Source organism: Ambystoma mexicanum, chromosome 4p, assembly GCF_040938575.1.
Source record: "Ambystoma mexicanum isolate Mex_15411 chromosome 4p, UKY_AmexF1_1, whole genome shotgun sequence".
Taxonomy (NCBI): Eukaryota; Metazoa; Chordata; class Amphibia; order Caudata; family Ambystomatidae; genus Ambystoma; species Ambystoma mexicanum.
This window is the reverse complement of record NC_090927.1, coordinates 304,327,813-304,351,425: the sequence shown is the minus strand read 5'-3', so window position 1 is coordinate 304,351,425 and position 23,613 is coordinate 304,327,813. Positions and strand designations below refer to the sequence as shown.

General features: G+C 43.2%; 1 protein-coding gene across 2 annotated transcripts in view; it reads right to left on the bottom strand.

Annotated features, from left to right (window-relative positions):
- Positions 1–497: 497 nt before the first annotated feature.
- TP53I3 (tumor protein p53 inducible protein 3) overlaps positions 498–23,613 on the bottom strand; it is a 207,928-nt gene continuing 184,812 nt past the window's right edge. For both annotated transcript variants that reach the window (XM_069605866.1, XM_069605867.1), the window contains one exon: positions 498–3,995. In XM_069605866.1, the coding sequence (XP_069461967.1) occupies positions 3,813–3,995 (183 nt within the window). In that variant the 3' untranslated portion in view covers positions 498–3,812. The remainder of the gene's footprint in view (positions 3,996–23,613) is intronic.

Sequence of the window (23,613 nt, the reverse complement as noted above, 5' to 3'; positions counted from 1 at the left end):
TTTCCCCTTCCATGGCGACCATCGGGAGCGGACGCGCTGGGCACACAAGTGTTCCCAGCATGTCCGCTCCCGAAAAGAAAAAAAAAGAAGCAGAGGGTAAGTGGGGAAGTGGGGTTGGGACAGCGGAAGGGAGGGAGGGGAAAAAAAAAAAAGAAAAACGTACCTGCGTCCCCGATAGGGGATGATGGAAGCCTCCAGCTGTGTGAAGGTGCGGGGCGGGGTTGGCCCCGCTTAGAGCCTCCTCATTGGCTGAGGAGTTGCCACGCCCCTGCCGGGGACAAAGGCCGTGGAATCCCGACAGAGGGATTCCCGGTTTGGTAATGACTCGGCGAGGGCCAATCAGAATGGCTCTTGCATTCTGATTGCGCCCTCGCTGGGTACTAATAGTATATATACTTTATGACTTTTAGGCTGTTAACTGAACTTTCATATTTTCTTGTTACCTCCACATACCTTTCTGAATACCACTATAGATTCATTAGGCGAGACAAGCTTCATTTTTATTAATTCCTTGCACCTTTATTTCAAGTAAATATTTATTCATGGAAATTGTTTTTTTTTTTCCCCTTTGCAATATAGCTCTGAGGAGTAGCAAATCAACGCGTGCAACAAGTGTTTGCTGGACCATATTCTTCTGGAAACAATAGATTGGCCTGAACCAATCTGTTACATGCAGTGAATGCTGTTACATGCAGTGAATGATACAAATGTCTAGACTGCAATAAATGAACTATATTTTAAAAGACCAATATCTGTGGCAATCTAATCACATCGACAAATAATACAACCATGATTTCGCATATAAATACCCTTTCCAACCCAAATTTGCACAGGTATTGGTGGGCTGTTCGAGCATTACTGCAAGAAGTAATTAGATGTGTCGATTTACCCCCCGACGAGATGATGTAATTCGACCGCCCATACCAAGGGTTTTGTTTTTGTAAATAATAGAATGGATTGCGGAGTTCTCAGAGATAGGAAACATCTTCACCAGGGAACTAGGGGTATCTGGAAGTCAGAAATGGGTGTGGTCAGTCAATGATGGGTAATATCTGTGATTGGCTTTGGTGCTACGCAGCCTGTATTACGCATTGCCCCAGGAGTCTGGAGATCGGGGGTGAATCCTGGAAGGGGAGCATTTTTCAGAGAGAGTTTGGTAATAGAACCAGGGCTCATTGGACCTTTGGGTGCAGTGTGGTACTGAATAGAGGAACGGAGATGTTCGGCTCAAAGGTGAACAAAGTGTCAGCGTGTGGCGTCTTAACACCAACGAAGGACTCTGATAGCCACTAGTAATTTTGAGAGGCCTGGATATCAGGTGACTGAGGCAAAATTATATTAATTTGCAGTCGTTTTTCTGTTCACTAACCTGTTTCATAGTGTTTCACTTTCAATGCAGCCATCATTCATCTGTCTTTTTTATGATAGAAGCTTCTAAGTTAAACCCATGAACCACATATGCAAGTGAAAAAAAATCAATAAGAAATCTTTAAAAAATGATATCTTTATAAGGATAACTGATTTGGTTGTCTGATCTTTCCGAATCATATAGGGCCATTCTTCATGGATTTCGCCTACATCCATGCCATATTCCCGCTTTATAAGAAAGAAGTATTGTAGACTGGACGGAAGTTGACATGTTGTATTTGCCAATCTGTAGAAAAACCGTCTAGCAGCAACACATTGCTTTGCAAAGAACAGGAAGGAATAGGAATGCTGTGCTGAAATGCCCCCTGTGAATGTGTAGCGCTTTATAAACGGGTGCTGCTGGTGATCACGATGATAATATGCATTTATGGGAGCCTTTGTGTAGAGGTCATTGTGGCAAGTGCCTCAAAATCAAGACACAGGAAAAACAAGTGTTCCTATTTATAATATGCATGCATTTAATCTCTCAAAATGTATCAGGACAACGGAAATAACATCAGCTTGTTTTGTCAAGCATATTTTAATTATTGTACATTGTGAAAACAGAGGCAGGCAAATTCCATGTGGAAGGCTTATGTGTGTGTCCAGGCTTGGCTGATTGTCTGATGGCTCTGTTAGAATACCTGTGATTTTACCTTGCACTTCAGTTTCCACCTTACACTGCATGATCAGTTCAACACCTATTATCTCTTCCACCTCTGTGAGCCCTTTCCCCTCCTCACTTTTCTCTCTTAAATTGGGGCACACTTTACATTTGACCCTCTTACCTTGCTACATTCCTCGCACCTACAAACATGTTACTTGCATAGATACAGTCAGTGGAAAAAAGTGCACCAAAAGCACTTTCTAATATCATTACATGGCTTCACCTGTGTAATGTTATCAAGTATAGCACCCGATTTGTGGAAAGGCTTTCCCCATACTGGTAACAGAATGTAAAATGTATTGGCACTGCGCCAGTTAACACCATAGCTTCTAAGTAATATGTGTAATGGGGCCACCCCTGGGGTAACCACAGATAAATGAAGTAAAAAAAGGTATAGGAGCTTAATATAAATGTTTCTCACATTCACTTGTCCCTTTACATGGACCGGATTTAATAACATTGCCTCAATAAATGAATGACCCTAGAATGTAACCTAAAATATACAAATTTTGCAAAATGTTGTCACAAGTGTCGTTTACTATGGTTTAACATTCATGATTGCTTTTATTTGAAGAGATCTGTAAGATATCTGGTGTCCAAAATGAAGTCATTACTTTTCTTATCTAAACGTTAATGAAAGCCCTATGCCTGCAGAAGGTACATCATCAACGAGCGGGTGCTGCGTGCATGGGCATATGTCCCGGTAAGCACTTAATGGCGTGTTTGATTCCCTATTTGGATCTTAGTCTAGTTTTCTACTCTGTTGCACGCAATATGAGGGAAGTGTAGTCTCCATATGGGCACATCGGCAGGAGCTGGCAGACTGGCATACCCCAGAGGCAGGTATCAAAAAGCCCCTTCACAGATGGACAGAAGGTAGAGTAAAGAAACACAAAAACAGAGTCAATATATTCAAGGCTACTTATTATCTACTAGCTGGGGTACCCAGCGTTGCCCGTGTCCTGATCGAGTGGTATCTCATGTGTCCTGGAGGATGTTGCTCTTGTCCTCTGGTTGGCAAGTCGTGCCGCTGTTTGTTGTTGTGTTTCACAAGCTCTTGATGTTGATTTTCGCTTTTCATCAGATGGAGCTTTTCCAAGTGATGTTCGTTTTTTGTGTGGTATGTTTCTGTCACTCAATGGCTTCAGCCTATTTGAGAAAATGTCCAAGAAAGATTGATTGATTGTGCTCTCTTCTCGTGAATGAATTTAAGTGAACTGTAACCGTGCAATTTCCCATATTTGGAGTGGCGTGATAACAAAACTTTTTTTTTTTTTTAATTCCCTTATAATATGCTTTAATAAACACTATCGAACTGTATACATTAGTAATACATTTCAAAGGATTAACCAACACATCGAACATTTTGCCTCAGACACTTTTCCAATTGTTGCATCCTTCTAGAACCTACTGTAGTGAATCAGGGTGAGCATCAGTAAATGAGGCTGTCTACGGAGTGAATTGTTTGCATCCAAACAGACTGCAATCTTGCACCAGACAAAAGAGGAATCCATGCAAAATTTGGTAGACGTGGGTTCAACGGTGTGGCTATGTATAGCCGGACAAACATACACACAAATACATAAATTCAGCTTTTTATATAAAGATGTGTGGAAACAATTTTCTGTGCGTTGATCGAAGCCTAGGTTGTATCTATACATCCACAAAGGTTTTTAACAACAGTTCTACAACGGGTTTCAATTCATTTTAAAAGAACCAACTCGCCCTGCGGTCTCTCTTATGCATTATGGTTAATTACAATTTTCCCGGTGTTCAGGTTTTGTTCCATGCGTCTGTGTGCATCAGCAATCTTCTGCAGCGGGTAGATGCTGTCCACGATGGGTTGTAGCTGCAGTTGTTCATTTGGAGAGAAATAGGGCAGGGCTTCTTTTGTAAATGCTGCCACCAGCTCTTCTTTGTACTGTAGCACATAGACACAAATACAAAATGGGCAAGCAGAGGTAACATTAGTGAAGACATATAAATCTGCAAATGCAGCGCTCGTGAATTGCTCTTAGGTATGGATATAGATTTGCAATAATGATGGATGCTAAAAAAACATAACATTAAAACAGAATACTTAACTAATGCCTATCACTCCGTGGGCCCAAATCAAAGATTTGCATTGGGGAGAAAATCCGAGATGCCCATAAGCATTCCTGGTTTGCACATGGCACCTTACCCCCAATTCACAAAGCCTAAAGCTAGAGCTAATCTGGAGATGCTTGAAGCATCTAAGAGATGCTCAAGTGCAAATGGGATTTCCAAGGACTTGCTCAAGTGCATCTTGGAGATGGTCAAGGCATCTTCAGATTTGCTCCACTTTTCACTCTTCGAGAATCAGATGCAAGGTAGCACGAGCAAATTAGAGATGCTAATTGGCATCTCTGATTTGCTCTAGTGCAGGTCCTTGTGCATCAGGCCATTTGTCTCACTTGTAACACATTGGGCTGTACTATAATAATTTCTATATCGGCATTGCTCGTGATACTGCTTTCGATTAACCATCAGATCTCTACTTCCCTGCTTCACAACTCCCAACTCCTGTCACAGGTGGCTTCAAGAATAAACTAACTCTCGAAGACAGTTGAAGGATTTTTATTCATTTTGTAATCAATGGGCTTTTTAATGGCTGTCCCCCTTTTTCTCGTATAGTGACAGGCACTTCCTCCCTAACCCACGCATCCCTCAACCCCGGAAATTGTCACTAGAGATGTAACTCCTACTATCTAACAAGCTGTCTTACTCAGTGTGACAGCTTTTAAGAAAACGCCTTATCTATCTTAGACTCCCTCAGGCAACAATCTAGGTGGACCCTGCTCTAGATTCCCCAATGTGATGTAAGCTATGAGTCGTGCCTTTCAGACCCTCAGACCCCACTCATTCTAAACCTTTGATGCCCTGTTCCTCTCGATGTCACTCACCTTTCCCTCTTCCTACTCTTCTCTGTGCTTCTCCACCCACCTTCTCTCCTTCCTCTACCTGATACTATCTCCCCTGTCCATCCGACGTTCCTCTCTCAGCTCTCTACCGTTAACTTCTAATCTTAATCCCCGTTACTCTCCATCTCCCCCTCCTTCAGACTACTACCCTCCTCTTTGCACTATTACTACTCTCCTCTCCACGCTACTGCTTTCCCCTTCACACTGCTACATTCCTCTCCACGCTGCTACTCCACCCACACCATCTCCCAGTCACCCTCCTTTCACCCTTCAAGTCATTTTACCAGTCACTTTACTATGTCAGTCTCCTCTCACCCCTTTCAAGCACACTCAAAACCAAATGCCTCTTTCACTCACCAACCAATACCTCACTTTGCACACACTACTTGTAAGTCTCTTCCACACTCCGCCGCTAAATCTGTCCTCCATCTGGACTCTTGTCCTCTTGCGCCTGCCTTGACCTCACCCAAACAACCCGCACTTCCATGCTGCACACCTCTCTCCGCTTTCTTTCTCTTTCTGTGTCCACTGGCTGCTGACATTGGAGATCCTTTGAGAGAAAGAGAAAGGCACTGACCAAAATGGTGCTTTATGTGCATGGGGTGCACAGCACCATTTTGGACAGTGGTAGTACTCTTATCAAGAAACTAGGCAAAGGGGATGGGGAGTGGGGCCCTCCCAACTCCCACTATCTGTCTCTGGGACTGGCACTGGTGTAAACACTGGTAGGCCCCCCCCACCTTAGGTTGAAAGGGGTCCCTACAGATCTATGGCCCTGTCACACGCCATAGAGTAATGCATTTACCTATCTAGGAAATTCCTTTATTGAACCTGCTGTCCTTCATCACTTTAACATGTCTGACACCCTAATCCTCCTCTTTTAATCTTCATGCTGTAGTCTCTCATCTGTCCCTTCGTCACTAAGCAGAACTAAGAAAAGTGACCACATCTATCTCCCCCATTCTAAGAGAACTACAGAGGTGCCCATCCGAGCCAGAAAAAGATTTTAAAACTTCCTGCCTCACATATAAGGCAATCACTTCCTGAAGAACACCAAACCTGCCCACAAGACCTGTGGGTTCAAGTCGGACACTCTCCTCTAGGAGCCAGACCATTGCAAGGCTCAAAAATGGACTAGCACGCAAAGAGAAAGCCTGGACACATGCCTTTCATGTTACATCCACGCCTACTGGAACACCATCATGGTTGCAAACATGACTGCACCAACACAGCTGAAGTTCGTGAAGGAACTCAAGAGCCTGCTCTTCCAGGAATACCTAGAGGATCTAATACGCCTAGGTGTATCCCGCCTCTGTAGTATGGGCTGTCCAGGATACAATAATCTGTAACCTCCCCTTCCATAATCTCTGTTAAAAAAATCGTGGACAGCTCTCAGGTCCTTCCTAGCTAGGTTTGCACTATATAAACCCAAATACAGATTGCATCCACCAACATGGCCGTCAGTATCTCTTGAACCAGCATCTACCCTTATTTGGATTCAACCTGTTTGCACTAATAGTGGGATGCCTACAGTATATTTACCTCAATTGTAGGTTTGTGTCTAGTTCTCCAACTAACAGGACAGCACCTCAAAGCTGTTGCCCTTTAGCTTATTTTTTTTCCTTCCTCAGTCTTGGGACCTTAAAAGGTAATCTATGCTCTGTAAGGAAGGCATGGCATCAAGAATAGACAGACACAAGCAATCGCAGTTCGAGAGTGTTTATGAAACTGTATAGGTAGGGTGGCAAAAACGCCTAAATGAAACCTAAATCTAAGATGGGAGCAAGCTACGACCATCAACTCAAAATAAGGCAGTCCTAGTGGCGTCTTGTCAAAATAAAAGGGTCTATACTAAAAAAAAAAACTATTGCCAATCCTGACAACTAAATATCAAAAAGATCGTGGGATAAGTTTCACAAGAAAGAAAGAATTGTTCACAAAAGATAAGTCAGGATGAGGTAGCCGGGCATCTCCCTTCCTCGTGTTTTGAGCATGGGGCAAGGTGGGCCTACTGAGCACAGCACATGCTCAAGCTTTCTCAGCACGAGGCAACAGTTCCAGCTTTGGTTATCAGGACCTTTGATGGTTAAGTGTCTATTCAACAAAAAGTCTCTTGCCTCAGAGGAGCTGAAAGCCTCCAAAAATAACAAAAAAAGAGTTCCTATCAAAAGTACATTGTGTGATGGCTTAGATCCCCCTCTTCCGGGCTTAGACCCACTAACAGTTCCTATCACTATCAGGACCTTCGCTGGTTGACTTTCTTGCTTCCGAGGACCTGATAAGTTCAATTATAACCAAAAGTTCCTTTCAAATTTACACTTGAGAGGATGATTCAGTTCCCTTAACAATTTTACAGTTCTAACAATTTACAGTTCTTTGAACTTTCCTCAATATGCCACTTTGCGGATTTCATTCAACACAGTCCGGTTTCTTATTGGTTCTCCCCTTGACTCACTGGCTGTGATGAACTGCTTGCCTTTCCTTGTATCTGGAGTCAAGGCCGGTACCACAGTAGCAGGCGTCTCCCTCTGTCCTGCTTATCAGCTTAGTCACGCTCTGTGTACCATTGACATCTGCTGACACACGTGAGCTATTGTTTGCGGTCTTACGGTTCCTTCCGCGGTGGTCTCGCGGGTCTGGGTCGGAAAGGGCAAGGTCGCTTCTCTCCTCCGCAGCCATTTAGTTCTCAGAGCCTCTTCCTCCTCTTGAAATGCTTTGAATGGATAGCTGTCTCGTCGTGCGGTCTGCCTTGCTCGTCTTGTGCTCTCGATCTCCACCATTTAGGGAAATGTCCATCAGGTGTGTGTGAACCCTGACTTTGCCTGACCCTGGTGTTGGGACATGCGAGGTAAACGGATTTGGTGTTTGTCTGTTGTCTTTTGTGGTGTGCGAAAGTGTTTGTGTCAGAAAGGGGGTGGGGGTAGAGTATTTGAGTATCCTATGTGGTAGTTTGGGAAAAAGGGGTTACAAGAAGAGGGATACCACGTCTCACCCGTCAGTGTCCCACTTCCACTCCCCCCCCCCCCAGGACCCCCCATACAGGAGATCCTCCCTCACTAGTCCACCCCCAGGAACTGGATCCAATAGCGATGGCTGTGTCCTGGCCACATGGATGACAGACCCGCGGGGACTGGTCAGGGAGACACCTTCAGGTTTCTCACAGCTTCTTCTGGTCCCAACTCTATAATCGCACCAGCAGAATACTCAGTATATTGTCTAGTGCATTCAAGCTCTAAGGTAGAAAAGCACACCATTGTCTTAGTTTTTGCGTACCATGTCAACTCCTATTCAACATCCCAACCTCTTTTTGGCCCAACCCTTGCAGGAAGTCTCCAGTCTAACATCCCATAGGATTGTCTCAGTGGCAGACTGTACAAGTGGCTAATGGCCCAGCACTTTGAGGTAATGGCCTGAGTGAAGGGCAGCAGCATTGTTATCAGCCAGTACAGCCCTTCACCCACTTGATTATCACCGCTAGCATCCTGGCATAAAGTCCTAGGTGTTAATAGTCCTATTTTGGGGGGGGGGGTAAAGAAATGTTTAGCGCAGGAAGCACACATTTTCTTTTTTTCATCATCATCATCATCATAACTCTTTTTATTCAGCATTAAGCCATTAAGAGTACAACACAACATACAATCTCGTCACATTACAAAAACACATTTAAGAACAAGATCAAAACAGATGAATCAGTACCCTAGTTACATTCAATAAAAACGGGTCAAACATGGATAAAACTAACCATCACCAGATATAGGGGGAGAATACTCGCAACCCCATCAGGATATATGGATAAAATAGGCCAGCCTGATACACAAATTGAAAAGGGTAGCCTACTAAAATTGCCCTTTATGGGGGAGAGAACCCTTGCAGTCCCCAGGATTAGAAGGAAGAAGACATCTAGCATACATAAATGGTCAATATCTAGATGGTTCCATCCTAGCTTTACAGATTACCTACCATGCACTGTGGATGAATTTAGCTACTCTGCAGACCTTTTCTTCTTTTATTAAAAATGCAAAAGCAAAATTAAAGTACTATAAAAGAAGCAACTGGAGCTTGGTACATGGCTCGTTTGTACATTCCATATTGCCTGGGTAGGCGATGTAGAGAGGCAGAAGTAGATTCTCTGGAAAATGTATGATGAAACCTTCTAGTTTTCCCGATCTTTTGATAGGAATGGACAGGGGTGGGGGGGGCGGGGGGGGGGCTAGTGAAAAGACGACAAGGTGAGCATGAGCCAGAGAGTTGGGAGCGCATACAACTCAGACTGCTTGGAACCTATGCATAAGGCCTGTGTTCCGAGCAGCATGATGAGCGCACGCCGTGGCCTTGGATGCTCATGAAAGGTCTCCTGGGCTGAACTTTGTCTATGGTTTAAAACTCTCCTCTAGCTGCCCATGACCCTCTTCCGTATCCAATTACCTATTACAGATCACATTCTCTTTTCCTCTACCTTCTCATATATGACTGCCTCCAATCATCTACTGCTATCTTACTGTGCCAATCACTGCACCTTATCCTCCTCTAATTGTGGATAGACCATAAACCTCTGACCAGTATTTAATCATCAGTTACCACTCATGACTTCCTTTTCTTCCGAAGCTCAGCGTCTCATTCTCTGCTTCTTTTCGCAGCTACTACCATTACTCCCTCTGCCCACATGCAATAGCACACCTCAGCCTCTTTCCTCTGCAACCCCACCTAGCCTCTGGCCGATTCTTCCTGGTATCATGCAAATCCATGGTTCATAATTTCACCTTATCGGTGCATACATATTTTACTAGGAACTACATTAGTTGTCCTTCTGTGCCCCTCAAAATTACATTGCTCCCTCATGGAAGACATTTACTACCCTACATACATAATCATTGACAATGACAATAGATTTGGCTGTTATCTGGTGAAAACAAGTTCTGCGTTTTTGCACACAGGCACATTCTGGCAGATAGGTGGCATGATGAGGGGAAAGCAGACAGAGTGGAGAAAGTAATGCAATGTAATATGGTATTTGTTTAGCGCCTTTCCCCATTGGTTTGGCCTCAAAGTGCTGTAGGTGAACGCCCTTGGAGGACCGAAGTCTAAGATTTGAGAAATTGGTCAGAGTAATTTAGAAATGTGTGTGTACATTTTAGCCAGTGCGAAGGTAGGTAGGTAGGGGTGGCTAAGTCCCTGCTAGCGACCCATGTAAAGCTGGCATGTGGATGGGTGCTGTGAAGGCAGTCAGGAGAGTATGCAAGTCAAGGAGACTGATTATGTGTCCAGCTAGACCAAATTTCTATCATGGGATTTAGCTGGATTTTAATGGCAGAGTTGTTGTGCAATTTGTCTTCAAGTAGTGGATGACTGCAGATGTATGGCCGTGCCTTCGGAGGGATACGGCTATCATCCATTAAGATGGAGTGTGATACATACCCATGCGTCATGGCTGATTACTTGTTTTGTTGACAGAGGGCAGGTCCTGTCCTGCAGGTCCATGGGAGTCTTTTCTGTGCCCCAGCCTGACTGTCTATTATGTAAGCTGTTTTACAGTGAATGAGAGATGCGTTAAACATTTCATTTTCAATCAATTCTACTTATTCTATTGTCATTCAAAGACAGGACATGGAGCGTACATGGTAGATAGATGAAAGTATGCAAATGTGAGGATTGAGACAAGAAATAGTATGGGAAGCTGTAGGAATAAATGACTGGAAGGATGAATGAAAGTTATTGAAGACTGATGAATGCATGAAAGTTTAAGGGGAGAGGAGTGTGAGGAGCATGAATGGACAAATGCACACGTGTGATGTGGAGGAATGGATTTTGGAATTCTCATACAGGGACTGATCAACGAGTGTGAGGAGGGGCAAATCAAGGAAAATGTGAGGATGGGTGAATGAGTGAGCGTAGGAACAGCAGGTTGAAGCCCACAGCAAAGCTACATCACAGTGCCCCACCATTTACAATGCAGCAGAAAGTTCGAGCATGTGCAACACAACATGCAAGACTAAGAGTGACAGCCCATGTGCTAACTTAATGAAAGACCTGAATGCGGCAGTTGGCAGGGAAGTCTTGCAGCAGCAGTCTACTCTCCCAGTGTGAATTTGTGGGGACTGTGGCAGGCAGCTTCTGCCGCTCATTCTACCAGTAGTTCTATCCTAGGATGTACACAGATGGCACTGGGCCTCATTATAACCTTTGTGGACACATGAGCACAACACAGAAGTAGCCGTCACCAACCTCCGACGGTCCATAAAATTCTGGTCTAAACTCCCACTGGCAATGGTGGGGAGAGCGGCGATTGTCAAAATGATAATCCTCCCTCGCTTTTTATACTTCTTTGTGAACATTTGCCATTACATACGGCCCCCTTTCTTCAGGAAATTGGAAGCTATTATCAAGGACTTTTTATGGGGACCCCACAGACATAAATTGTCACTGGCCACACTAACCCTTCCACATAAAGAAGGCGGAATAAAACTTCCAGATCTCCAGCTCTACTACCTGGCCGCCCAGCTCAGTCACATCACGAGATGGCTGTCAGACGAATCTTCAGCTGAATTGGGGCTACTGAAGCAACCCCACACCAACTTAACTCCCAAGGAAACCCTATGGAATCCCCTCTGCTGCTCTTCGGAAACCCCTATGGTCGTCGGGCTTGGCAGACAGATATGGACCAGGACTTGCCACATCAGGAAGGTGCAACACCCATACTCTCCGGACCATCCCATAATGGCAGATGTGTGCAAGAAGGAGGCAGACCTCCCCATAGCAAGGAGGTGGGAGGAAGCCGCGATATACACATGGGGAGACATGTTTGAAGATGGAGTGTTCAGGGACTTCGAATCGATGCAAGAAATCGAAGGGCTACCCAAAGGCCAGTTCCTTTGGTACCATAGGCTCAAACGTACCGCCAAGAATCAGTGGCCCACCTGGCCAGAGGAACCTACCTCGGACCCTCTACTACAAGAAATGTATGACCTCTCTGATGGATGGAGACCTGTCTCCAGGTTATACAACAGGCTCATCGACAAACCTAACCCTAAGGGAGCGACACTGAGGGCAAAATGGGAAGTAGACCTTGCAGCCCCGCTCACTGATAAAGAATGGGAAAGAGCACTAATATTCCCCAAGAAAGTGTCAAGAAACTCCAGATTTGGCCAGATACAGTTGAACGTCCTTTATCGAACTTACATGACCCCCCACAGAGTTGCCTCGTTCAACGCGAAGGTCCCACCGGTGTGCCCATGGTGCGGGAACGACAGGGCAGACATGATCCACATGTTCTGGTCCTGCACCAAAGTGATGACACTCTGGTCGAAAGCCAAGCAATCCTGTAGAGACGCCGGCATGGAGCGATACGAATGGTCACCAGGAGAGTGCCTATTGGGTACATACCCCAGACCGAGTAAATTCAAACACCTCGTGAAACTAATGGACATTTCATGTATACTCGTCAAAAGGACCATAGCGATGGCTTGGAAGACGCCAGCGGGCCCCAGACATGAGCGCTGGTTAAACGAAATGGCGAGGTGGACGGCTGCGGAGACCAGAGCCTGGCAGGAAGGAACTACATCCAACGGGGAAGCCACAAGCGGCTCCCTGGTCGCCTGGAGGGCCCTTCTGACGGACATGCTCTTCGATGCGGACCATAAGCCCCCTTGAACACCTGTTGTGGTTCATAGTAACAGGCTCCCACCATCACAAGGTATATGCCTCCTGCAGCTGTTCCCCTCCACTTCCTGAGAAGTTACACTCTGGACTGAACCACCATCACGAACTCTACTTACTACATCACACGAAGACTATCGTTGTTTAAGATAAGTTTCCTTTTGTTCTTTTCTTTCTCCCCATCTTCTTCTTTCCTTCCCTCTTTTTCACTTGTTCAATTCACGAGTTTGTATTGTTTTACCTTATCACGAAACCAATAAAATACTTTGAAAAAAAAAAAAAATAACCTTTGTGGAATGGGTTAACGGGCTCCGCTAATGGAAGCGAACCCGTTAAACCCATTCCGCAAAATTACGGGGTTCCCTCGCGGGTCCCGGTAAACCAGGCGTCCTTACCGGGTCCCGCGAGGGGACCAGGGAGCTAACGGGCCGGTCGTAATCGGCCCGTTGTTAGCTCCCTGCACCCATTCCCATTGAGCCCTATAGGGGCTCAAATGGGAATGGGGAAGGTCCGGGCCCGGGTTCCCTGTAGGGGGAATTACCGGGCCCTCCAAACTTGGAATGGCCCGGTAATTCCCCATTCAGGGAACCCGGACCCGGTTTTGGTGGCAGCCATGCCGCCAATAGCGGCATGGCTACCGCCATAGCCGTAATGAGGCCCATTGTGTCCCATCCACATAGTGATGGAAGGGCAATTCCCCTTAAGAATTTTCTTTTTTTAAGTTGGATTGAAATTGTGCATTTTGCAGGACCGTTTTTGAGAAAAACTGGATAGAAAATATACAATTTACATTCAGTTCAGCAGGGTAATACATGACAAAATACAAGAGACACCAAGTCACCAAAAGTACACAGGCACATTTTACAACATTTTCATGAAGCCTTTGACCATAATTTATGTTATGTGAGTTTTGAAAAGCGCATTGTATTACCCAAAGGTGTCACGGCCCTGTAGAAATAAATTGATGGCATATACTCAGCTATTTTAGCAGTGGTCTACTGGGAGGTAGATCAAATAAGTAGGTTTTGAGCAGTTTCCGAAATCAGAGGAGGTTAGTTATATTGCAAGGTGTAGCTGCAAGATAATTCCAGATTCTGGAGGCCTGGACCAAGAAGGTGCGACCACCCTGTCTCTCCTTCTTGTACTTTGGGATGGTAGGTATCCAGAGTGGGTCTGAGATGGCGACGCGGTCGATATAAGATGAATATGGATGCCAATGAAGTGACCGTGGGGTGGTGATGGCTTTTATGGATGATGCGCATGCTTTTAAATATGATCAGTTTCTGGATTGGCACCCAGTGCATTGACCGTAACGCTAAACTAATATGGTAGTATTTTCTTGGCTTCGATAAGAGTCTTTTAGCTAAGTTTTGAACTCTTTGCAGCCACGATATTGTGCATTTTTGGAGCCCCAGATAGCAGCCGTTTCCATAGTCCAGTTGTGAGGAGATGATGGAATTGACGACTGCTACCTGATGGGAGAAGGAAAAAAACTGGAGGGTATGACTGTTTTTTCTTAGTAGCATGAGAAAGGTTTTTGTTACTGAGGAGATTTGTTTCTTTAAAGTAAGCTCTTGGTTTAGTTAGATACCCATGTTTTTTACTGTGGTTTTGGGGTCTGGACTTGTACCAAAGGAGGGTGGTCAAAAAGATACGACCAAGTATTAGGTTTCTCATTTACTAGTAAACATTCTGTTTTGCTAGGATTGAGTTTTTAGGAAACTGGTGTCCATCCAGCCTCTGATAGAGACCAGACGCTACTGTCTTATTGTTTCAGGTGTGTTTGAGTCATCTCCTGAGAAGTCGACTAAAATGTGTGCATCATCAACATAGTTAAAAAAAGGAGACCTTAGTTTGATGTAGAAAGTCCATTAAGAGTCTTAGGTAAATATTACAAAGAATCGTGTAAAGGGCGGATCCCTGGGGCATACCAGAGTTCAGTGCTTGGGCTCAGCATGAGAAGGGCCTGCATTTCCATTGAAAACACGTGTATGATCTTGGTGCCCACATCACTGCCATTACAACACATTCATGATGCTGCAGCTACTCTGTCACAAATGCACAAATGTGAAAGATGGTTAAACAGTTGTTTTATTAACAAGCTTCTTGTTTGTTGGCATGCTGTGTTTTAGATTGCCGATTAATGTGACTAAAGAGTTCTTTTAACTGGTTTCTCAGTTCCCCCTGGGCTCCCTCCACCCTAGCACAGGCATCTCTCACTCTCAAAGTCAGTGTGAACGCTAGAGATCGGTAAACCCTCCTGTGTAGAGTAGCCTCTCTACCGTGAGGGTGTCTAAAGGAAAAGTCCATATCTGCCTTACTCCCTCTGGGACTTTCTAAGGGATACCCTACTTTAGTCTTCCCCAAATGTTGGTATTTAAGAATTAATATTGCCTGTATTTCTTCAACCACTCTTCAGTTCACCCACTCCCTCCCTCTCACTTCCATTCTAATCTTATGTCTCCCTATTTTCTACTCGCCTTTCCTCTTCCTATGATCGCTCTGGTTCTCATTTTCTCCTACCTTACCACCTTCTTTCACCTCCCATTCCTCCGATCTCCCCCCTCGTACTCTTCTGCTTTCACCTCTCAGCTCCTGTTCCCTCTCTCCATTCTGGCATAGTTGCCCTTCAGCAGAGAACAAATCTTGCTTCACAGTCCTCTCTAAGATCTACAAAAAAGCCATCCAAGCTGCTAGGGCATCTGCCTACAACACTCGTATTGCGAATGCTGAGTCCAACTCCCATGAGCTCTTCACCATTCTACGTGAACTAGAATCGCCAGTGTCTCCCTCACTGTTATCAAGAACGACACTTGGTGTAAATCGCCCTACTACAAAACAAAATCCAATTGAAGCTGTACACCATTATCACCCCCTGCACCCCCCACTCCTCCCTCGCACCACCAGCATACCCCTTTTCAATTTCCATCCAGTTACTGAAGCCAACGTCGCTAACATCTTAAAAGGCCTCAAAACCTCTCGATGTAGAGGAGACACCTGTCCCGCACCACTCATCAAAGACTGCGCTGATCACCTTCTACCGCAAATCACTGCCATTATCAATGCCTCCTTTGCCTCCTGCTCAGTCCCCACATTGCTAAAAGAATCCTGGATCTCACCCCTCCTCAAGAAGCCCTCACTTGACCCAGCTATCCCTACCATGTACAAGCCCATCACCACAGTACTCTTCCTGCTAGAAATCATTGACCGAGCTGCCTATATCCAAGTCCAGCAACACCTCCAGCAAAACCTCATTCTTAGCCCTTGTCAATCCGGCTTCCTCCCTGGACACAGAACAGAAACAGTACTACTTGACCTCAAGAACCAGCTTGACGACCTGTCTGCTGCATTCGACCTTGTTGACCATTCCACCCTCTTTCACCACCTTACCATCTCTGCCCATCTCGCATACCTTCTCAACAACTGCAACCAAGTTGATTGCGTCCTTCCTTGCTGACCGCACCTCCAAAGTCTTCTCTGGCAATCACCCCTCAACCCCCACAGCTTCTACATGCAGAATACACCAAGGCTCCTGTGTCTCACCCACCCTCTACAATGTTTATACCATGCCGCTCTTTGACCACCTTGCTTCCATCAGCATCAAGTACACAAACTATGCTCATGACACTCAGATCCTCATCCCACTCACCGGCAACTACCACCTGGACTCCCAGAAAGTCAACTCCATCTACGAAACCACTGGAGCCTAGATGGCCACCCACCTCCTGTGCCTCAACAATGAGAAAACAGAACTCCTTCTCGTAGGCAACCCAGCCCACCTCGCCAAACTGAGCCCATCCTACCAATCGTTCACCATTGATAACCACATCATCCACATCTCTCCTGTTGTCAAGAGGCTCGGCTTCCACCTAGATGCCACCTTGAGCATGTTGCGCCACTTCAATACCACTGCCTCTTCAGCCATGTATGCCACAAAACTCATCAATGCTAGCAGACCCTTCATATCCACTGACAATTGCCTCAACATCGCTCGTGCTATCATTGGCTCCAAGTTGGACTATTGCAATGCTCTCCCGGGGGCACCTCTGAGAGAAACTTAAACAAGCTGCAAACTATACAGACCAATGCCCTCCGAGCTGCCCTTGGCCTCAACAAACATGACCATATCTCTGCAATAAGAAAAGATGCTCATAGGCTCCCCGTTAGAAAAAGAATACAAGTTAAAAATCCTCACCATTACACACCGATGCCTTGTCAACACTGCCCCCAGGTACCTGGCCCAGAGACTACCCAGACCCTCCTCCACCAGGCCAATGCATGCCACCTATTCTAACCGCTTGTTGATCCCCAGGTTCAATCGCTCTAAAGCTGGTGGTTCCAGTTTTCTTGTCTCTGCTGTCACTGGAACCCGCTACCTCCCGCCACGAGGGCAGAGCCATCATTCAGCATGTTCTGGAAACAATTAAAGACCTTCCTGTTCAATTAGCGTCCCTTACCGCCCATTGCCTGTAACCAACGCCTTTACGCCCGAGGGTTAAGTGCGCTCCTACAAAAGTAAATTCTTCTCTCTCTCTCTCTTTCCCTTTCTGTTTTTCTCTCACTTTCCATCTCTTTCTTCCTCTGTCCCTCAGATTGTTTCACAATCTCCTCCCATCTACCTTTTGCACCTTCTTCCTACCATTCCTCCCTCAGACTTTCAACCTTCTTCTCTCCCTCTGTACCCTTCACTACGCCACTCTCCCAGCCAATCTCTCTCATTCTCTCTCCACCTTACTACTCTAGCACGCTCTTTATTTCCTGCACATTCTACACTCTCCCATTGCCCCTTTTCTACCTCATTTACTACCACTACCATTCACTGTTACATAGACTCTCCCAATCACAGCTGTACACTTTTCACGAAGTACCACTCTCTCTCACACAAAATACTTTACCTGCACTAGTATCTAACTACTTCACATCAATATTAGGATGAAAAGGGATGCAAAATATTTTTTAAACTAAGCAAGTGGTATTCATTCAATGTCGTCAGCAGTAAACCAGTAATACTATTACCACTGAGCCAGTGGTATTTCAGTAAATGGGTGGATCTTTTTAAATCCCTCTGGTAGTGGTTGTAATTACTGCTGGTAGCATTTCACCCAAAATATCCCCAAAAACTGTAATGAGGCCCTAATGAAACTTGTATGAAGTATAATCTTTGAAATCAGTGAGAATATGAAGCAATATATATATATTATTTGAGAAAACATTTTTTTACAAAAGAGTTTAGCTTAAACCAACACAAACCCAATTGGACTCTTTTTCAAATTTAAAATTGGAGATAACGGATGGCCTAAAGGGGTATGTTGGGGTTGTTACAAAAATAATATTTTTAAAAAGAGTAATTGCAAATACCAAATGTAACGTTAGTGTATTTATGTATAATACCTTTTGGAAAATATCAATTAAAGGTTCTTGTACCTATAATAAGAATAATTGTGTGTACTTGTTAAATGTTTTCTGGGAATCATTACCAAAATCACCAGAAATTGAGGAGGTATGTAAAAGTAGACTTACATGTTATTCATTCATTTATGTTGGTTATTTTAAATGTTTTTAATTAGTAATGTTTGTAGAGTGAATATGTTTTGTAAGGCATAACACACAATAAAAACTATATTATGTGCTGTGCGCCTTTTTAATGTTAATGAATTAATTATTTTAAATTGGTATAAAATGTATACTCATTTGTAAAATTGATTTGGTGTTACTAAATATGTACTTTCTAAAAGAATGTCTTAATTGATGATATAAATAGCTGCATTTGTTTCTCCCACTACAATTATTGTTCCACGTTTTTTGCAGCCTCTATTTGGAAGTGACACAAAATCACCAACTTGATACGTTTTGTGAACTTTCGAAGGTCCAGGTTCTTTTTCTACAGTTTCAGTACGTTTTTTTTTTTTTAGTATTTGCCTTTTGTGTTGTACTAACTACAGTGAAAGAGGTTTTTTTTCATTGACGTTTGTTCGGTAGTTTGATATTGATAAACTTTTCTAAAGTATATTTGTCATGTTTATCTTGTGCATGTGCCAACACATTGCTGAATTTCCTAAATTATATTTTTGAGGGTTACCACTTTTTAATTTTGATTTGCAGATGGTGCAAATTACTTCAGTTACATTTCACACATCATCTGTGGCACGAGTTACAAAGTAGTCCAAAATCCAAGACCTTAATTTGCCAAATGGAATTGTTTCAGAGGTAGTTATATTTTTGGGGTGGTGCTTTTACTAGTAGTAGTGCTTGGAATGCTTTGACTACTGTCAGTACTACACATTTTTACTTGTGTATTTGTTCAGTTGTTGAAGTTTATGATATAGAAGTTAAAGGAGTAGTAGTAATAGGTCAATCAGTTTTTTGTGCCATGCTACTTTGACTTTAAAGTACTACTAGTTAAAAGTGATGTTTTAAGTGTTTTATTTGCTGATGTAATATGATTTGTTATTGGGACATTACTTGTTCTAGTTTTATTTATATCCAAAGTTTTATATTTAGAAATAGAAGTGCTAAGATGTTTTTTCTTTTCGGGTGCATTAAGAGTAGTTTGTACCATTGACATAGTACTAATAGTGCTATTAGTTGTAATAGGCAATGTGTTTGTATTATCATTTTGGATTAGTGGATTTTCAACTGTTGGAATTGTAGTATGTTTATAATTAGGTGAGGTATGTTTGGTTTTTGGTGATGTAACAGCACTATCAATTATTAAAGAAGTTACTTAGAAACTTAGATTGGATTCTACAGAACCTCTGGTTCTACAGAATATTTATGGTGGACTGGGACATGCAACACCGCAAACAAGACATAAAGGCTATAACTGCGATAATCATCGCTTAAGAACCTTCTCTAAACCCACATCAGACTGCAATGGCAGAATAAAATTATGAACTATCAAGCTGAACTGAATACTAAAGTTAGTAAACCCTCATGGTAATTATTGAACCCAACAAATTAAAATTAATTTGACAATGATTAGTGTCATCAGTAACAACCACCACCTCTGGGCTGAAGTTCTTTAATCAATAATTGGTAAGGAGATTGACTTGTGCGTGATAAACAAAAAACCTATAGTATCAATACCGACCATAATGGGCATCACTAAATATTCCAACAAGAATTCCTTGCACACTGCCTCTTATTATAAACGAAGCAAGTAAGCTAAATGTCGCCAATCGTTATAACTCATGTGACCAAAGGCACTTAGTATGCAATCACACGGACTATAGGTGAGTTATACTGAGCCAATTAGGAACAACTCTTTTTAGTGTAGAGGTATCGAGATGCAGTGAACCAATGAGCTGGATACAATTCGTAATCTTAAAAGACATAGGAAACTGACAATATATATTGAGCTAGCTATGACTTATATGTTAAGTAAATAATGAATACTGGCATGTACAGACTTGTTTGTATTATTACGAATGCCAATAAAAAGGCAAACTTAAACAAAGGGTATTTTCCCACGATTGCAGCAAGATTAAAATTTGCCAATGACGGTGATGACGTCACTGCGTCATGGCGGATGACGTCATCACGTCGGCAGCCATTTAAAATTCACTTTCAGGATGGTGGCGGCCTAGCAACAAGCGGAGCGCTGCCATCCTGAAAGAACTCAGCCCCAACAAGGACCATCCACCAATATGAAGGTAAGGGGATAATGGGCTAAAAGCTTCTTAACATTAAATGGGATAAACCTAATTTCAAATGAACTAATACTTAGTCCAATCTAATTGCAGATAAATCCTAATGAGGAGTACTTGGAAGTAAAATTAAGATAATTAACCCCAACACGCAGCTTAATGTAAAATTAAGGTAATATGCTACTAGGCAGCAAAACAGGCGCATTTATTTGGGCATCATGCATGGCAAACCAGACTAATGCTCAGTCTCACTTATTTACAGAAGAATGCACGTGTGATTGCCACTTTCACCTATAGCTTCCAGTGTTACTCTGCCTGTGCAGACTATTATAGTTTCAGAATTTCAAGAGCTCTGAGCGACTGTTGTTTTTTCCCCCCCATGTTCCCACCCTCCCTGAGCGCTTTGAATCGCTTGCCCGTGTACAGGCGCTTTATAAATAAACAATACCATACCATACCAGACATACTATGTGAAGGAACGCTTGGATTTATTGCCAAGAAGATACACTAACTAATCCATGAGAATCCCTGACTCTGAATAACATAAGGCAAACCAAATTAGTCCATTAGCATGTTCATGCCGCCTTTCATGAATAATTCAAAGGTGACTAATGTGGTTTTGCATTTCTTTAAAATTTGCACCTCAAAATGCACTAAACTATTGGTATCACTGTGGAATCATCAATAGGCAGCATTATAAAAGATAACATTCTAAGGTTTTGACCTAGGAAGGAAGAACAGATTCCGAACTGATTTCATAGGTAAGACACTAGTATCTGACACCATTTGACTTCACGCATGATATACCTAACCCTAACCTAACACTAGTCTACTTTATTTTCCCCTTTGTCCCCCTCCTACAATAGAGCTACGAAGCATATCCATTTCAATATCAGTTGCTCAGAATAGAACGCACATTTATGTATGAAATTTGTGTGCATGATTACTAATCAAAGGTTTAATCTACTTGATTTATTTACTAAGTGTAAAATATGTGCAGGAGTGTACTAATTGAATGACATACAGTAATAATGTGTGCGATACAATATTGTGTAACTGTGCCTTGAGAAAGCCTAGGTAAGGGCAAACAATTGCACGTGCCTCCAACTGGAGTATGTTGGCAATTTTCTAACAATTAAAAAACGAACTTTGGTTTAAAACCAATAAACTACTTTTTATAAAGTTCACTTGTCGAATTTCTACTTTAACTAAAAGGCTAGCCGCAAGCAACCTACCATACCCACGTTATCTAATTTTACTTGCTGACTGACTAGTGGATATCAGTCATTGCTAGGGTCTGTTGCCAGGCCACACAATTGTATTAAATTGCAAAAACAAAAGAGAATATGATTTTCTTTGACTAAACACAGAGGGTAGGTGCACAGGATATTGTCCACTCCTCTCATATCATTATAAATACATTCTGCTCCACAAGCACCACTGTGAATGTCTCTCCTCTCAAAAGCACATGCACACCCACTGTAGTGATCTCATGCAGCACAGAAGCTTTAAACCAGCAGAAAGCTGTAAACTCTAAAAGCTTTGATGCTGCCCGCACTGTTTAATGGCCAATCTATCTAATCTACCCCTTCCCAATGAAACCCCCCCGTCCCCTCCATCCCCAATGGATACTGTTGGGGTACACGTTTTAGATCCCAACACGGGAAAGAGGTTCACACTGCGTACATTGTACTAGGCCATGGTGTGGCTGGGTTAAACGCGATGTCGCAAGTAAATACGTGTTCAATGTAGTTAGAAGAATTTTAATGCGGCTTAGTCTGTATTTTAGTTGGACACATTTTGTGAGTCGCAGCAGGCAGCAACATCAGTAGCAGGGGCATGGATATAGTTTATTGTGCAATGTACCATTTGTAGCGCTTAGAGGCATGAGGCGTGAAGCTATGCGCACATGGGAACAAAAAGAAGTTAACATGGAGAGATTCTAAACATTTTACATGTGAGGTTTTGACAAAAGCTCAAAATATAAAAACATTATAGTATATGAAGACGTGAAACGTGCAAGAGTTTTCACTCAGTATAAAAATCCATGTAAGTTCCACAATTTATTTGTTTGCAGGGAAGGGGATTTGATTTTCAGCTGGCCTAGAAGGCAGCATGACCTATGTCATAATAGAAAGGCAGCATGACCTATGTCACAATTGGGGGATGGGAGCGAGCCGCATATGGCCAGCTGTGATAATATCGCATAGCAGAGCAGGATGCAAAACCATGTTTCCAGAGTCTTTATGGTTGGACTGAATTTTAGATACAAGTGGCAATTTTCTTGGGCGCACGTAGGTACTTGCATCGCAGGGCGAAGGAAGGGCTAGTTAATAAATCACATGCAGGCGCGTAGTGTTAGGGGCTTTGAAAGAAATAAGCAGGTTGTGGGTTAAAGATTATATGGTATGAAATGGCAGTGGCAAGTAAGGCTGCAGGAGGTAATGATGGAAAAATAATACTAAGACGCCAGCGGGTTTGAATTTTATTGTTGTTCCAAAGAAATAATAGCTCTGTACAATCGCCATCTGAAGTTAATGGGTTTCGGTCACATGGTATGAATAATAATAAACAGCTATTTATGAACAATATATGTATCATGTGGAGAGATGTCATGTCTGACAATGGAAGACGATCACATGTCAAAAGGGGTGTACCATATGAAAGTATCCAATGGGAATTTTAGAGTTGGGGGATTAAGTTACTTTGTATTTGTGTTAGCCAATGGAGGGTTGGCGGATGACTTTGTAACAAAATATGTGCGATTATGTATATTGTTTAAACTGTATATAAGCTGCTATTTTGTATTGCTCAGAGAACTTGGTTAGTTTTTCAGCTGAAGTAACGGACTAGTCCCTCCCGAACGTAAGCATGCAATAAACCTGCTTTTTGAAAGAAGTGCATTTGTCATTTCACAGAAGCTGACTTTCGCACTGGAAGCGTTCAGGCACGCCCCAACAATACCTTTACCTTTCCCCCATCTCTACAGCAACAATAATAAGTGATGATTGCTCTGCAAATGGGCGAAAGGCAAAGAAAGGCTAAAAGTAGCCCAAAGTGCAGACAAGGTACATGTTTCTGTATCCCAGATATGCACAGCTGATGGAGGGGAAAAGCCCAATTTGTCAACCCTGATGCCATACTATAATGTGTTAATGTTATGAATGCAGTGGCAGGAGTATTCATCGAATCAGGGTCTGCCTGATACTGTCATATAAAGGTCACGAGCAAGTCTGATTGGATGAAGGTTCTATAAGAAGGAAACAACAAACCCAAGTAGTGTGTCTCCTTACCCAAA